This window comes from Felis catus, chromosome C2, assembly GCF_018350175.1.
Source record: "Felis catus isolate Fca126 chromosome C2, F.catus_Fca126_mat1.0, whole genome shotgun sequence".
Classification (NCBI taxonomy): Eukaryota; Metazoa; Chordata; class Mammalia; order Carnivora; family Felidae; genus Felis; species Felis catus.
This window is the reverse complement of record NC_058376.1, coordinates 76,730,100-76,741,373: the sequence shown is the minus strand read 5'-3', so window position 1 is coordinate 76,741,373 and position 11,274 is coordinate 76,730,100. Positions and strand designations below refer to the sequence as shown.

At 39.5% G+C, this 11,274-nt stretch overlaps 1 protein-coding gene across 3 annotated transcripts in view; it reads left to right on the top strand.

Moving 5' to 3' along the window:
- Nucleotides 1-245: 245 nt before the first annotated feature.
- Nucleotides 246-11,274, top strand: part of CCDC50 (coiled-coil domain containing 50) — an 80,661-nt gene continuing 69,632 nt past the window's right edge. For all 3 annotated transcript variants that reach the window (XM_045037137.1, XM_045037136.1, XM_023260304.2), the window contains exon 1: nucleotides 246-984. In XM_045037137.1, the coding sequence (XP_044893072.1) occupies nucleotides 936-984 (49 nt within the window). In that variant the 5' untranslated portion in view covers nucleotides 246-935. The remainder of the gene's footprint in view (nucleotides 985-11,274) is intronic.

Genomic DNA, 11,274 nt, shown 5'->3' with positions numbered 1-11,274 from the left:
AATTATAGTACAATATGTGACATGCCATAAGAGAGATAATGTTTGAAACACACTTCATCACCCCCAGTACCTAACATCACATTTGGTAGACATTCATGCGTTTTTGATGAATGGATGACTCAGTTCCCCCAGCTGGTTGTGAACGCCCTCGTTTTTAAACTGGCCTAGATATCAGCTGTTGTCTAGTTCTGTAGGTTGTATTAGAGGTTTTCCATCTCCGTATGTTATTTTTCCTCTAATTCGGAGGCAAAGCATGCCTGAGACAGAGCCAGGCAACAGGAAATCTCAGCCCAGGAACCAGAGCACAGAATGCTGTATATGCCGGTGACAATACCGATTACGTTCTGGGTGACCCATGTGGCCTTTTTGTTGAGGCCTTCAGAAGGACACAAAGGCCCCACCGACAGACGCGACCCTCCGTGGGGAGGGAGGCAGGGCCCCGGGGGCGGGGGCACAGCGGGGGCCCCAGCCTCGGGGGCGTCACAAGGCACAAAGGAGACAGCAGGGAGGCGGCCGCGGGCGCCTATCTTCGCTCGCCAGCCACTAGCAGTTGCGGTTACAGACCTGCAGCTCCCCCTCCCCCACCCCCTCCCCACCCAGGCCCGCCCGCCTTTCTGTCTCCTCTCTCCCTCCGTACTGGACGGCCCGGGTCCATTTCCGGGCTCCGGATATTTGGTATTGATCGGGGCCGGGGGCGCGGGAGCAGGTGGCTGCGGCGGGGCAGCTGGGCCGCCAGCCTGGGGCGCCGGGGCCCGTCTCCCGCCGCCTTTGTCGCCAGCCCTTCCGAGGCGGCCGCTCCTCCCCCAGGTCGGCGCGCGCTGCCGGCCGGACTTTGCGCCGCGTCGGGCGCTGCTGCTGCGCGCGGGGCCGCGCTCGGGGCCGGCGGCGGCGGCGGGGAAGCGGGCGGCGAGGGGCGGCCGGGACCCCGGCCCAACATGGCTGAAGTTGGCATCGACCAGTCCAAGCTGCCGGGAGTCAAGGAAGGTAGGGGCCGGGGTGCGAGTCGCGTGGGGCCCCTCCCCTCTCCCAGCCCGGCTCTCTCCGGGCGGGGACGTCGTCCTTTCGGTCCCCGCGGCCCTCGTCCCTCCTCCCACCGCGGTGCCCTGGCCCTGGTGTCCTGGTCCGGGACAGAATTGAGTGGAGGCTCTACTGTGGTACCTTGGGCAAGTCCTTACGTTCTGAGCCCTCTTTCTCCTCTGCGAGACGGGGGGAAAGAGGATAGCACCACCCTCAGCAAGTGGTTGTGCAAATTGGTGAACGCTCAAGAGCTGGGTAAATCTGACTTATTTGTGTCCTTAAAAATCAAGGCCCAGCCTAGCTGGCGTGAAGGCTAGGAAGTGGGGAGGGGTTGACATTCAGTTCCTTGTGGAGCCTTTGTTTTGAAACTTGAGTCTTTCCCTCCTTCTCTCTCTCCACTTTTCCTAGTCCAGCGTCTGGCTGGCTGACTTTCCCACCTCCCTCAAGGTTTGAAAGTTTAGTCTTGGCACTGCCCTGCGCGGGCGGACGGATCGGAAGGTCCTATAAGCATTTTCTTACAAAAAGCAGGGGACAAGGAGGAATAGGGGACCAACTGGTGACCTTGATTTTTAAAGGCTCTTTATACTGATGCCCTGAAAAATTATGGCTGATTAGTACTGGACTGGTTTGGTTAGCAGTAGGTAGCCCTTTGACTTCCCTTCCCTGCTCTTGATCGGCTGCTCCAAGATCTAGCATTTTTTGTTGAAATTTTGGGTGCTGGATCACCTTAACCTTTAGTTATCTTTGGCTATTCTTTGGCCCTAGGAAGCGTGGAAAACCCAGAGTGTTATCTGAGCTTGCAAAGGTTATCTTTGTTGTGAATGTCATCTCATCTGAGCATTGTGACTTGTGGTGTCTTGGGAATGTGGAATTGAAAATAAGAATTTTTGTTTTCTTGGAACTGCATGTTTCACTGACAACTTGATTTGACTCTGATGGTCTTGTGATTGCCCAGGCCCACCAAGTAAGCTTGACTGCTTTCTTTCCCGGAGAGTTCCAAACACAGAGAGTCGCTGGTTTTATAAAGAATTTTTAATGAGGCCTAGCCTGTCCTATTGTTCCTGAAGGGTATTCGAGTTTAGGCTGGAGATTTTTCAACCTTTCAGTTTCCTGCAAAGCTTTGGTAAAGATTTAGGCATTCACATGCAAATGTAATTTTCACTGCACTGTCCCGACTGGTGCGTGAGTGATAGGAAAGGCAGAGCTATACTTTGAAAGTCCTAATCTCTGAGATTGTCTGGTTGTCTTTAGTCTTTTGAGTATGAGTTTTGTGGGTGTGTATGTGTATATATGTCTGTGTGTTGGATGTTTCTAAAGAAAAAGTGACCCTTTGTAGTGTATAGTGCTTCTTTGGGGTGGGTGATGAGTAGAGTGAGCATTGGAGTTCAAACACAACTCCATGTAAAGTGTTAATCCTACTGTGCTGTGATTTTACCCAGCCCCTTGTATATGTTGATGACCTGGGACAAACTTGAAACTCACTTTCTGTATATCCATTTGTATGACTCTTAGGTTTTCTGGTTTCTAACCAAGACATGAATGATTTATTTTAATACATTCTTTCTCAGGGGGTTCAACAAACACTTTCCATCTAAAAATGCAAGATGTTTCCATTCCTACCCCCTGGAATAACACATTTGAGTTGACTTTCATTTTGCATAGTGTGGTGTTTGGCAATCCAGTTTACATTTCATGGGAAAGTGGTAAAGAAATTTGGTGTGGCTCTTTGATTAAGTTAGAATTAAATATTGATTGATTTTGAAGGTGGTTAGAAATTGTTGAGAAGATCGTTGTCTTTGTAAGCATCTGACTTTTCTGGTTCCAAGATTCTCAAAGGAAATGATGTATTAGGCTAGGAACGTCCTAAATAGTGCTGTACTTTTTGCTCTGGGAAGTATTCAAATATAATAAAGTATATCTTTCTCTAATGTAACTCTTCATTATGGCCTAATAACTCCTTAACAATGTCTTTGAACCCTAATTTAAAGAGAATAAAGCTGGTGCCCATGTTTTGGTAAAACATACACATTGAGATTGTTCTTAGTACTGAAACTTCCAACTCAGTTTGAAAAGTAAATTTAGTGGTAAATTGTTTAATACTCTGCATTGGTTTTTAACCTTTGTTTTTAAAAACCTGTCTCTTCCACTTCTCATTCTAAATTCTGGTAGGTTTATATGCAATTACAATTTGGGTCATGGAGTTGATTTCCAATGTTGTGGGTGCCTGTTGCTTCCCACTGCCTTTTCTTTTGGAGGGGTTGGGGAACCCTGTGACCTTTGTCCTGAACATCTCAACAGAGGTCATGGGTAACAGCTGACATCAGGGAATATTTTAATATTAAAATTTTTTCTTTTCTAGGTTAAAATCCAATGCTTGCTAAAGATATCCATCATTGGACAGACCTTTAAAAAAATAAAAAAACAAGACTACAGCAGTGTTTTTACCTTGGGAATCTCTTAAAATAGGGACAAAGGGACACATTTGAGTTCATATGTAGGGGAAAAGAATTAAGTCTAGCTAAATGTCAACACACATTATTTCTGGTTTAAAAGCATATTTGTAACGTATGTACACTTTTTGTAATGGAAATACTGTTGCCAGTGTTTAGGAATAGTCCTTTATTTCTTCTGAAATATTTGAACTTCTACCCAACTATATTTGGAAATAATTCCCAGCCATTATTTTTTAAATCAGATGTGTAACTCAAATACATCATGCAATTTGTGGATACTAGACATAGGTTTAGTCAGGTTCCAACAGTATTCTGTAAGTCTCTTAGTTTAGATCACAGCTGGGAGTTTGTTTTTCTGAAAAGGAAAGTTATTCATCAGTTGACAAACTTTGATTTTTGGTCAATTTTAGCTTCTTTGCTGAATTTTCTTTCTGAAACAACAGTCCAGACCCCTCACTTTCTTTTTGCTCTCTCCAGTTAGTTTCCCATACCACTACTTAATTGGAGTTGCTCATTTACCATCATAATCTTGTCCTTTCTCCTATCTAACAAACTTTTGACACATAAAGTGTTGGTTTAAGAGCTAATATTCAAAACCATTTCTAGTCCCTTTTAAACTTTTACCAACTCCTTTGTAATTTTATAGCCTTTAGAGTTTTCCCATTTTTAGCCATTTAGCACTATACACCAACTTCCCATCAATTCCCAGTGCCAACCTTCTTTTTTCTTCTCTTACAGCAGTAAGAAATGTATTATGTGTTATGTGTTTGTACTAGTCTTCAGATGGAAATGGAAAGTTGTACCATCTCCAAAGTTGGTTAACTGTGTGTGTGTGCACATCTGAAATCAGTGCACCTGGCGAATTACTCCTTTGAAGTAAGGTAGCTGCCTATTCTGAGAGAAAAATCTTCTTTTGTGAAAGATAAAATTTAATACATTTTCAGAAATATGTCTGGAAAGCACTGATTCATTTTAGGTCCAGGACATCCCGGTGGCATAATGAGGTGAATTAGATAAATGGCACAAATCCAGAGTTTTAAGGGGAAAAACACAAAATTAGGTCTGGTGCAATAAGTTAGCCAAATTTTCTCTGGGATCTAAAGCATATCACATGCACACTAGGCAATAACGTGAAGGCAGTGTCTGTGAGATGTACAGCATATGGCTTCAGGGCAAACTGATTTTCTCTTTTCTTCAAAATGCTACAGCACATTTTTTTGTTACTGTTTTTTTAATGAGACAATGGCTGGATCTCCTTGAGTTGGGAGGTTTGTGTGGTATTTATCTTTTTTTTCCCTTTTTTGGCTTCCGGTCTTTGGCATAGCCAGCAAATATGCAGCACATATTTGCATATATGAGTGAATGAGTGCATGTATTATTAAATGCTCCCTGTTGGTTCAGGAGTCATATCTCTGGCATAGTAATTCTTTCATATTCCTTCCTATAGTATAAGCACTGAAAGGGCAGGGATCATGCCTTTTAACAACGAAGATCACAGATTACAATGCCAGAATTAAATTTATAAAAATTTTTAATCTTTTTTCTTTTTTTAATTTTTTTTAACATTTATTCATTTTTGAGAGACAGACAGAGCATGAGTGGGGGAGGGGCAGAGAGAGAGGGACATACACAATCCAAAGCAGGCTCCAGGCTCTGAGGAAGCGGTCAGCACAGAGCCTGACGCGGGGCTCGAACCCACAGACCATGAGATCATGACCTGGGCCGAAGTCAGATGCTCAACTGACTGAGCCACCCAGGTGCTCCTCTTTTTTAAGTTTATTTATTTTGAGAGAGAGAGAGAGAGAGAGAGAGAGAGAGAGAGCGAGCGCGCACACACACATACACACACACACACACACACACACACACACACACGGGGTAGGGGCAGAGAGAGGGGGAGACTGAGAATCCCCAGCAGGCTCTTTGCTGTCAGCACAGAGCCCAATGAGGGGCTTGAACTCACCAATTACGAGACCATGACCTAAGGTGAAATCAGGAGTTGAACACTTAATCTACTGAGCCACCCAGGTACCCCTAATCTTTATTTTTGTAATGTTTATTTTTTCATAGGTGCATCTTAAAAATAGAATTCATCCCCAAAAGATATGTATAACCTAAAAAGAAAAAAAAAAAGAAAAAAGGAAATCTGTGTTCTTCTATCCTTGGAGATAATCATTATTAAGAATAAAATTTCAGTGAAAACACCTTTAACAAATGCTCTTTTGTGGGTTTGATTTTTATTTGAGTAATAGTTTTAATTTTTTCCTTAAGTGCAAAGCAACATTTCACAATTTGTAAGCTGGAAAGAATCTTTGACACATATTTAAAAAAAATGTTTATCTACTATGTACTACCTATTGTGCAAGGGTAGTTTCACAATAAAACATGCCCTGTAGTGATGCACGTGGTCTTCACTGTGGTGAACAAGCAGTTGTGTAGAGTTTAGGTGTTGTTGTAAAGAACCCTCTAAATGCATATTGCACCCAAAATGCCTCTCACATAAAGGGAAAAAAAGAATCTTCCAGTTAGTTGGTGTATGCAAAAATGCAATCCTTTCTTAAATGAATTATTTTTTTTAAATGGATATAGCTGTCATTTGTAAAATAAAGAGTTTTTTCATAAGCAGTTTTTAAACACTAACTTTTTTTTTTTAAAGTATCAATTCTTAAAGGACAACTTCTTCCATGTGTGACACTGTAAAGTTAGTTGATATTTAATCAAAGGATCTCAGAGTAGAAAGCATTAAAAACCACTGATCTAAGCCAGCCTTCTCATTTTCCAGATGAAAATCTGAGGGCCAGGACAGGGAAGTGAATTGTACCAAAGTGCTGAGGTTAGGTAGGAATTGGCACACTGGGGACTAGAATTTGAAACATTTAAAACTGAATATTTTCTCCTTTCCCACCCTCTCTTTCCTCTCCCATTTTCTCCCTGACTTTCTCTTTGTTTTCCCCTCCCCATTGTCATCTTTTTCTTTTATTCTGTAGATACATAAGATTATTTTCTAATGTGTTCCTTAACACTATCTTATACTTAAAACAGAATGAAAACAATGACAAAAATTTCAGAGATGTTTTGAAATTATTTTAGGGATAATGTTTGAAATGAATGTTAATGAGTTAACATAGGCTTTATTTTTTTAATTAAAACTTTTTTTTTTGTTTTATTTTTTATTTGTTAAATGAATTACTGAGGGAACTGTAGGAGGTCACAGTCCTGCCTCAATATTCTATCAAAAATTGCATGTCTTCTCTGCTATCATCAGCCCAACAGGGCTATAACATTGAGAGGCTTGGACACTTTAAACTCATTAGGGAAATAAACTCAAAGAAAGCCATAGGCCACGTTGTTTCCACAGTCCTTGTCAGGGGTTCAGGAGTTTTTATTGAGATAAATGAATTTTCCTCTGTGACAAAAAGCTATGTGATATTCTGTTCATAAAGAAAGCATTTATAGATACCACAAAACCTTATTAACCTCTGTTTGAAATCCCAGTTTTCTAAGTACAGGAGCATATTTCTAAAATGAACCACTGTGACCTTTGGGGGGAAAAACAAACCTGTCACAGCTGTATTTGCAGTTTCAGAAGTAGCTAGTGGACGGTCAATTGAATTAATATTTTTAACTGATGACCGAGTTAAAGGTGTCCTGTGCTTCAAAATGTAAAATTAGGATACCCTAGATCTTGCATAAGACCTACAAAGGATAATTGGTTTTTATATTCAGGAGGACCTTGGGGGATTAGTTACACCATTTATTCCCAGATGTTTGAATTTAGAAACCAGTACATAAGGGTTCCCAGATATTATGTTTAGAAGACATGACGAATGGGTGCCTGGGTGGCTCAGTCAGTTAAGTGTCTGACTCTTGATTTCTGCTCAGGTCATGAGCTCACGGTTTGTGAGTTTGAGCCCCTCATCAGGCTCTGCACTAACAGTGTGGAGCCTGCTTGGAATTCTCTCTCCCTCTCTGTCCCTCCCCTGCTTGCTCTCTCTCTCTCTCTCAAAATAAATAAGTAAACTTAAGAATAAAAAGAAAAAAAGGACAAATGCACACACACAAAAACAACCATTTATTTTCCTATTATTTCATTTACAAAAAACTCCCACATACATTCATGTATGTATGTATACGTATGGTAGTTGGTAACCATACACTGATATAAAAACAGTGAAAAGTTTCTTATAAACCAGAACTAGGTGTAATCTGTTATTTATATATCAGTATTTTTTTCTTTTTAGTCAAATTCATTGAGGTATAATTTATATACAGTAAAAATTCATCCTTAATTTACAGTTCTGAGTTTTGACAAATATGGTCTTATAATTATTGGAACAATTAAGATCAGAACAGTTACATAACCCCCAAACTTCTCTACCCTTTTACCTGTCTCCCACTAGCCGTTGATTTATTTTCTGCCAGTATAGTTTTGCTTTTTCAAAAATATTGTATAATTTAGATCATACAGTAAGTAGTCTTTTGAGTTTGGCTTCTTTCACTTGGCATAATATTATCTGATACCGTATTGCATGTATTAGTAATTCTGTTTCTTTTTATTGCTGAGTTCCAGTGTTTGGCTGTACCACCGCATGCTTATCCATTGACTTGTTGAACATTTGAGTTGTTAACCACTTTTGGTGGTTATAAATAAAGACACCATAAATATTTGCATATAGGATTTCTTTGGGAAAGCACCTATGATGGGATTGCTGGGTCATATGGTGAGTGTATGTTTAGTTTTATAAGAAACTGCCAAACTATTCTTCGAAGTGGCTGTACCATTTTGCATTGCCACCAGCAGTGAATGTGAGCTCCAGTAACACTGCACCTTTCCCCACAGTTTGTATTGTCAGGGTCTTTTTTTTTTTTTTTTAACTTTCAGCTATTTTAATAACTGTATAATACCACATGTGGTTTTTAGTTTGCATTTCTCTAATGACTAATAATGTTAAGTCTCTTTAGTCTTATTTGCTATTCTTACATGTTTGTTGAAGTATATGTTCTAAGCTTTTGCCCCTTTAGAAAAAATCAGACTGTTTTCTTGTATTGAATTTTGAGAATTCTTTATATATTGTAGCTTCATGTCTTAATGTCAGATATTTTGCAAATGTCGATGGTTTTTAAACATTGGTGCAACATAAGATGTTCATGTTGGGAGTTTTACCATAAACACATTCCTGGTCCTACTAGATATCAACTGAGTTTCTTGGAGACAGTTCCAGGAATCTGTAGTTCTTATACCCAGATTATATTATACTCTTGGACTTACATAATGGACATTTGTAATATACTGAGAATTCTCTGGCCACCCTAGTGAAGGAATCCTCCCTGCTCCAACCTCTCACATTTTTGTATTGGCAGCACATTTCTCTGTCAGTGTTCAAGAATGAGCATCATCTTTTCCCCCTCTAGTAATTGAAATTTGTTTCTCTAAGGTAGGGATCTGCACACTGTGGCCCATGGGCCAAGCCAGCCTACCCACCACTTGATTCCATACAATAGGTAAGCTGAGAATAGGTTTTATATTTTTTAACAATTGAAAAAAGAGGAAGAAAGATTGGTGAAATATGAAAATGATATGAAGTTCATATTTCAGTTCCTGTAGGTAAAGTTTTGTTGGAACAAAGCCGTATTCATTGTTTACATATTGTCTGTGGCTGCTTTCACACTTTAAAGGTGAGATGAGTAATCGTGGCAGAGACCATATTAACAGCAAAGCTTAAAATTTTTACTATCAGGTACTGTATAGGAAAAAATAGTGTTTCTTTTAAACCATTTTTGATGAAAATTTAAAAAACTTCCTTATTTAACCTTTTCTTGCTACTTCAGTTATCACCATGAGCATCAATTATAACTTTACTATGTTGGTGCTGTTGGAACTCTTAGGATAGTGTATTTTATATTTGTAGTGACTTTTAAAAACTTAGACTTATATCCTGATTTTTTCTTTATTCTTTTAGGAAGAAAAAATTTACACTCCATATATACTTCTGGGTATTTCAAAATTGATTGTATAGATAGAAGCCTTATGTAAAATAAGAGTATGTCATGTGCCGGCTCTGAAGAAGGATCTGTGAGCTTTCATGAGTAGAGGGCATGAGTAAACAGATTGAACTTTTTAAAAAAGTTGGCTTATGATTTTTAGCTTTTTACTTATACTGGCTTTCTTCAAAATGTGTTAACTGACATTTGCATGAAGGAAGTGTTACTTTGTCTTCTTAGAAACTTGTATCAGAAGTACCTAGGTTGATTTACCACTAAGCTTTGAAGGCTTAATGTGTGATGAACATTTCTAGTCTCGATACTGCTTCTCAGTTACCAAATACTAGGGGAGTCTCCACTGGACTTTTTTGGCTTTCATTTTTCTAATGAGTCATAAAGGCTGAGTCACTTTCCATTAACTTTACTCCAGGACTTTTAACTGTATATAGTAAAAGTGTGAGTGGTTTATAAGGGTGTCTGTCTTTCCCTCCTCACTGCCTCCCCATCAATGACTTTTTTTTTTTTTTAAACTGGGCTATATAGAGAAGTCCATGATTTACTTTATTACATTTGCCAGCATTTGAGTAGCACCTTTACATCAAATGCTTTAAAATGTTAGTTGTTTTTCTTTATGTCTTTACAATATAGAATGCTAGGATTGGCAAATACTGTCAAAAAGTCCTTATTGTCTAGATGGGAGACCTGAAGTAGATAAAGAGAAGAAAGAGACTTGATTAAGGTCTTTGTCCCCCCCATCTGCACTTGTTGAGTTTGCTCTAACATTTGGGCCAACAGCCATTTGAAAAGAACCGTTCATTCTCCGTGTTTGTATTTACAGATCACTTTCTGGCTTTGCCTACAAAAGTTCCATTTTCCTATCTTTGATTGCTGGATTCTAACTTGACATGATTGCTTCTATTGTTTTCTCAGGTTTCCATGGTCCCACGTTATTATTTCAGATTGGGCTTTAGTGTACCCGCAGAGCGATTTCTTCTTTTCTAAAATTTTTATAGTTACCCGATTAAAGCCTCACAGAGCTTATCTTCCAAGGTAATTTTAGCTATGTTGGAGGGGAGAAACTAGAGGTTTAGAAAATGGTTAGGGAGCTACGGATAGATGCCAGTTTACCATGCTTTTACTGTGGACACCCCTGAAGTTCCGGAACATGGTTTCAGTGGTTTCTCGAGCTCCCCAAACTAGGATAATTACTAAACTTAAAGACAGGATAGCCAAATAATTTGTAGGCCTAACCCAGATACTTTGTGATTAAAAAGTGCAAGTCTGTTAATTTTACGGAATAGATATATACTGGTGATCACATAACTAAAGGAGACATTGCTGAAATGCCCTGAGCAGTTGGATGTGATTACTGAGTGAGGTCCTTGTCACAAGACCTCTTCTGAGTGTGTGAAGTTTTCATTGGCACTTAAAACCTGAAGGGTACCTGTCTGTCGTAGACTGTCTTACTCTTAATTTGTTTTCTGTTTTCTAATTGATTACTAAGTAAAACATGAAATCAGCTCTGTAGATTATAGAATAGAAATCATGAGGGTGTCATTTAGCTGTTCATATTTGGGTTTATTGAAATTTTATTTTTAGTTAGTTTTCTTTCTGTTCCCTGTTTATGGGTTCTGTCTGTATATTCCTCCCAAAATGTGGAACAGATATTGGAGAGATTTGTGCCAATTCAGAGGAGGTAAGAAATACAGACATTTGATTCCTTTTTACTTGGCAATATGTAATATACTTATCATTTTCTTCTTTCTTTTAAATGGAGTGGGCAAGGTGACATTTTTACTCTATATACTTCTGCTATGCATCT